Consider the following 6,000-nt stretch of genomic DNA (forward strand, 5'->3'; position numbering starts at 1 on the left):
TTGGAGGCTTCATGGCCTCTCGCCCTCAGGAGAGGGCACGCAGCAATTTTGCCAGTTCAAGGGTAGGTTTACACTAGACAAGATTGCCAGACTGCTTTTGTGTCTGGAAGTGAGTTGGTTTCTCTGCTGTGTAAGATCAGAGTGACAGCCAATCCTGGACCCAGGCCCCGTGCAGCTTAGGTTGTGGCAGTCAGCCACCCATATGGGCTTGGTGGGATGAAGATAGAGCCTCAGTGGTATAGAGGTAGTGTTACTGACTTTCAGAGCAGGGTGCACTCCTGATGTTGCTCTGGTCTTAAGATGGCTCTGCACTGTAGAAGCTTGGCATACAAGGCTAGGTGGGAGTGGGGAGTGCACGCATTGTTCTCCTAATCTGGGACAATGCAGCTGTGAGTGTTCCTGGAAGCTCTCCAAACTGGGCTCACCACTTATGAGGACTATGACATTCTCTTGTAGAAGGGATGGTAAGTGTTTGTGGTAGCAATGGGGGCTGGTAGCATTCTTCTGCTTACTTTTTCCCTGTAACAGGAAGTTTCTTCCGCTTTGGGGCAGATCTCATCCAATCAGAGAAGATGGAGTTACAGAGGCTAGGTGTCTCCAAGCTGCCCACCTGGACTTCTAATCACCACAGGTGCATCTGCACTTCCCTGCTGCACTCCAGTGCTCTCTGTTCAACACTCCAATCAAATCTCATCTGTATATTCATTGCCTTGTCTCTTTCTTGTATGGGGGAACTGGCATCAGGCATCTGTAGTCAGTCATCTTGCTAATGTCCCTTTGCGTTGTTATTTTTTTTCCAGGTACTTCTGATCTGCAGATGATTAAGTCTGTAGGTACAGAACCTGCAGTTAGAGAAGGCCAGCTGTATACTTCTTATGTGCTTGTAAGAACAAGGACATTTTTAGTTTGATTTGCTTTGGTTTTTTTTACACACAGGTTTGCATATGGTTTCACTGTTTGGAGTTCTCCCTTGGCTTTTTTGCATCAAACATACTTACAATGCATAGTCTATAATATCCAGTTTTAGATCTCTTAAAACAACAAACTTTTTTTTTAATTTTACAGTAAAAAGGTGTTCTCACCTTTTCTTTCCAGGATACACTCAAAAGCAACAAACAGAATGAGAAAGAGAAACAAAACTCTCTTTGACAATATCAGAAGGAATTTGAAATCTTAAACTATGTATATTACAAAGTACAATGAAGGTAAAAGAGGGATGCAGAAAGATGCCAAGAGGAAGTGCCCACGGTTACAGATCTCAGACAAAATCAACAGAACATAGTTCTCTGAAGTGTCATATCCTGAGGAACAAAATCAACAATCTCTAGTTTGAAACAAACACAACTGGTGACCAGCATGGTGCTTCCCAATTTAGCACAACAGAAAAAAAGAAAATGGAGTACTCAAGAAATCATATTGAAGAAATATGTTTTCAGGGAGCAAGATAGGAAAGATTGTGAGTTCTGAGTTATCTTACAACTGCTGATCTTCAGATGGTAAAGGAGAGAACTAAAGGCTGTAATTCAACACACACAATTTTGTGAGATGAGAGTTTTTGCTGCCTTGAAGTTCAGGCCTGGATTTAGTCCAATATATTCTTCTACAAAAGTTTGCTCCAGCAGGGACTCATTTGATTCAAAAAAATGGCAAACTTTTAAAAAGGATGGGGAGTGTGTAATCTGCATGGGTTCTGTACGAAGTGGGAGAGTTTTTCTGGAAGGCTTCACAAGAAATTGAATGAGACAGAGCCTTACTTTCCACTACCCTTTATAGTTTTTTAAATTCAGAAGAAATTTAGTGCTATAGTGAAAAAAAAAAGTGGACTTTGAAAAAATAATAAATTTATTTAAACATTTGCAGATAAATCTGAGTACAAGTCTTTTCAGATTTTTACTCATTTTATCCAGCCTTTCATTTGTTCTGACCACATTTAGTTGACAGCAATTTCTTTTGGTGACTCTGCTTTATCAGGCCTTTCTGTCCAGGGGAGGGCTGCTTTTTTAAAAAAAATACAGAATCAATTTTTCCTGTTGCTTTCATATTTCATTTGTTGTATAATACTTATTTATATGATAGTTTGAGTATTCCTTATCTGAAATGCTTGGGACCAGAAGTATTTCAGATTTCAGATTTTTTTTGAAATATTTACCTTATATACTTACCATTTGAGCATCCCTAATCTGAAAAATCCAAAATCTGAAATGCTCCAATGAGCATTTCCTTTGAATGTCATGTTGGCACTCAAAAAGTTTCAGATTTTGGAGCATTTCAGATTTTGGATTAGGGATACTCAACCTGTATATTATGACAATAATGTAACTGGCATAGCAAGTTTAGAAATAAATACAATTGACTCAGTAACAAAGCTCATCTAGCAGGAGCAAAAGCACAATTGAACTAGAGAGTGGCCTGCTAAATACAAGAGTTCAACATACTATAGGTATTTGTTTTAGAAAAAAAAGAAAAAGAAATAAAAGTAATTCTCTCTGATGGATTTGTGAAGTGCATGTTAGAAGAAACTACCTTAAGTATGAATATATGCCATTGTGTTCCTCTTGCCTTTGAATTTTGCTCAAAGATGTCTTGTTTTAGATACAGTGTTGTAAAATTTAATTTTAGTCAAAAAATGTTTGAGCTCCTCCTGTGTGCCCAAAGCATAATAACAAATGAAAGTAAATATTTCCTTATTAGTTGTTGAAATTAAACAATATTAATGGGATGTTACTGGTGGTTTTATTTATGATGTGCTGCATAACCTGTATCAGTGTAAAAATTTTAAGTAATTTAGAGTTATCTTGACTTGCTTCATGAATATCCTTAGAGTGAGTTCTTCAGACACCTAAGGTTGTATTAAATTGACGGCATGTTTATTTTACTTTAGGATATGTTTGACAAGGAAAAATATTTTTAAACTATTGTTAAATTTATTGTTGTTTTTTATCTTGAAGCTGCCAGAAAAAATTATAATGAACTACTACGAGAAGTATAAGCCTCGAATGAATGAGCTGGAAGCTTTTAATATGGTAAATGTCAGAGTTAAGCATATTAAATTGGATATGTTGCTAGAGTTGAATAGGGTCCTATTAAATTTTATTATGGGCTAAGCAATCTATGTTGTTTTTCTCTTACTGTAGAAAAACTGTTTTGGATCATTTCCTATTTCAGGACTATATTAAGTGTCAGTAATGTAATAAAGAGAACACATGGTAGATTTCTCTTTAAAAAGTATTATAAATGCACAAAAAGTTTCAGAGTCCTTTGAACACATATTGGTCCCAATGCAGTTATTTCACAAGCATTCCTTTTAATGAATTTCATTCTTAGTACCCCTTTAAAAGCTTTCTATCACATATGATTGCTTGTTGGAGTCTACCTCACAGTCACTTAAAGGACATTCTTTTCCTATTATTAAAGAAAACCTTTTGATCTCTGAAATATTCATTTTCTGAAAATGTACACGGATTTTGGAGATTCAGACTATATATACTTCTGTAGATACATTTACTTAAATATAAGTTTAAGGAAATAAGCTAGTCTTTTTTTTTTTTAAGTACCACCAACCTACCTATCTAATTTTTTTTTATTTTAGTTGAAAGTTGTTCTGGCTCCCTGTATAGAGACTTTGATTCTTCTGGATCGACTTTGTTACCTGAAAGAGCAGGTAAATTATGTTATTTTAAAATACACAACAAATATCTTATTAAATACAGTAATATAGAGCCACTTATATCTAGGATAAGAGTCTTTCACATAAAACTAGTAAGAAAATTTTTCTCATTATATTTTCACAGTTTAAATGTTCATTCCATCCCTTTTTAAACATATAAACATATGTACAACAGATGTTTTCAGCAAAGCTGCTATAATAAAGCTTACGTTCTTTTAATTGTATGGTAATTACTATACATAGGCAGTGAACATAAACCACTATATATGAAATATTGTATAGCTGAAATTTATAAAGGCCAGACATAAAAGATATTGTATATACATTTCATTTTGTAAGAATTTGTCTTTTAATTCACTTTTGGAGTGTTGGCCGTATGGATTCTGCAGAATAGAAACTTCTTTCTGATCAAGGAAGATTCCTTCTGTTTTTTCACAATCTTACTTATCTATGTTAAATGACAAAAATACTGTCTTTTGGGTTGTCTTTAAGGAAAATATTTTCTGCAGATTCTGTTATGAGCTATGGTCAAAATAAAGTTTGGTGAACTGTTTAAATTAAACCCATTCATGGACTCACCGAATGTTTCCGCTATAAACTCTTTAACAATTTTATTTTGTCATATGGGGAGCTTTACTTTCTTATTTTGCTAATTGGAACAAATGCTAATTGAAACAAATGGATATTTAAAAATGTTTGCTTTGTTCTAATTTGTATTTTTATGGAGAAAAGCAATTTTTAAATATGTAAATAATGGTGTACTTTCCTAAGCTGCCAGCTAACTTCAAATCACTGGAAAGCTTTGGTTCCTAAGTTAGTGGGTGATAAAATCGGTACCTATTTTACTAGATTCTCACATCCCTTTTCAAAACAATCTCCATTGACCTATGTACGAGAGGTAAGCAAAACAATGTGCACAAAGATTAATAGGTTGTAATGAAATGATAGAAATTATAGACATGTTTTTAATATTTCAATTAATATCTTATAAAGTAATGCACATTTATGTTAGAAAATTTAAAATACAGGATATATAATAAAGAAAATTAAGAGTAGTCATAATCCTACCTTTTATTTAATAGCTTCAACTATTAGATTTTTAGTATATTTAAGGAATCTCTCAAATATATATGGTTATAACATATATATAGTGCACATTATTTGTACTTTAATTAAAATTAGAATAAAATTATAAATGCAGTTTTACATCTAATTTGTTTTATTTTATTCAGAATTTCCCACCATATTAAATGTACTATAGAAAGTGAACATTTCGTCATAAAATAATTTATTTAACTAATACTCATTTGTGATTGGCCACTTCCAGTCTTTCACAACCGTAGCAAAGAATAAACTTGTAATTCACTCTCTATGTACATCCTTGTTTCCTCAGCATAAATTTTTTTGAAGGTGTAATTGTGAATGTTAATTTTGTTTAACAAAGAATAAGAATTTTCTATGAAGCAGCTTTGTTTTTATGTATTTTTTATATTACAATATATAATCCAACTCATCTCTAATATTTTTCTTCAAGAAATGGTTGTATATCTAAATCACTTATCAATTTGCAGGAAGATATTGCATGGTCTACTCTTGTGAAGTTGTTTGATCCCGTGAAATCTCCCAGATGTTATGCTGTTATTGCTCTGAAGAAGCAGCAGTGATTTCCATTGAAGCAAATTATTAGATGTATTTCTCTATGAGACCTGTTGCTGAGATTGCTTTTCTAAACATGTATGTCCTGTTATACAAAAATTTTTAAATGACTGTTATATATTTTAAATAATAAAATAATGGCTAACAACAGAAGGTTATAATCCATTTTTCCGTTGTCAAAGCATACATTAATAAAATAAGAACCTGTCATAATAATATAAAACAGTTGACCTACATTCCTGAGTTAGTACATCAGTAGAACATTGTAATCTACGTCTTAATTCCTGTTCAATATTTTAGACCCCTTACATTTGCTACAAATCACATTTTGATGTATTGAATTAAACATAGATAAGAGGTAAAGGTAGCTGGTGCGGAAGATCATTTGCAATTTCTTCCACATTTTAGAAGGGTTTTTCTGTTTTACCAGGAGGGAAAAAATCTGCACTTAAAGGGAAGAAATACCCAGGAACCAGGTCAGAAATTTAAAAGTGCCTCATTTAAAGCACATTTTACACTGGGTTTTAATCTAAGTTACATGGGATATTCCTTTAAAGAAAGTTGTATCTTATAAGTAAGATAGTCTCTTTAGGGATTCTTGAGGCAATTTATCTTACTAAAATAAAGTGATGGGTTGGCACTTAATGTAATTACTTTATGCTCTGTAAAAAGCCAAT

The 6,000-nt window shown here is 33.1% G+C and overlaps 1 protein-coding gene across 5 annotated transcripts in view; it reads left to right on the plus strand.

The window, feature by feature from the left end:
- METTL25 (methyltransferase like 25) overlaps positions 1 to 5,476 on the plus strand; it is a 124,649-nt gene extending 119,173 nt beyond the window's left edge. For 4 of the 5 annotated variants that reach the window (XM_063646527.1, XM_054443479.2, XM_054443478.2 and 1 more), the window contains 3 exons: positions 2,949 to 3,023; positions 3,590 to 3,661; positions 5,239 to 5,476. In XM_063646527.1, coding sequence (XP_063502597.1) covers positions 2,949 to 3,023; positions 3,590 to 3,661; positions 5,239 to 5,331 — 240 coding nt within the window. In that variant the 3' untranslated portion in view covers positions 5,332 to 5,476. Of the gene's footprint in view, positions 1 to 1,095; positions 3,024 to 3,589; positions 3,662 to 5,238 lie in introns of those variants that run through there. The other variant, XR_010122647.1, reaches the window with a different exon arrangement.
- The last annotated feature ends 524 nt before the right edge of the window (positions 5,477 to 6,000 follow it).

Source organism: Pongo pygmaeus, chromosome 10 (genome assembly GCF_028885625.2).
Source record: "Pongo pygmaeus isolate AG05252 chromosome 10, NHGRI_mPonPyg2-v2.0_pri, whole genome shotgun sequence".
Classification (NCBI taxonomy): Eukaryota; Metazoa; Chordata; class Mammalia; order Primates; family Hominidae; genus Pongo; species Pongo pygmaeus.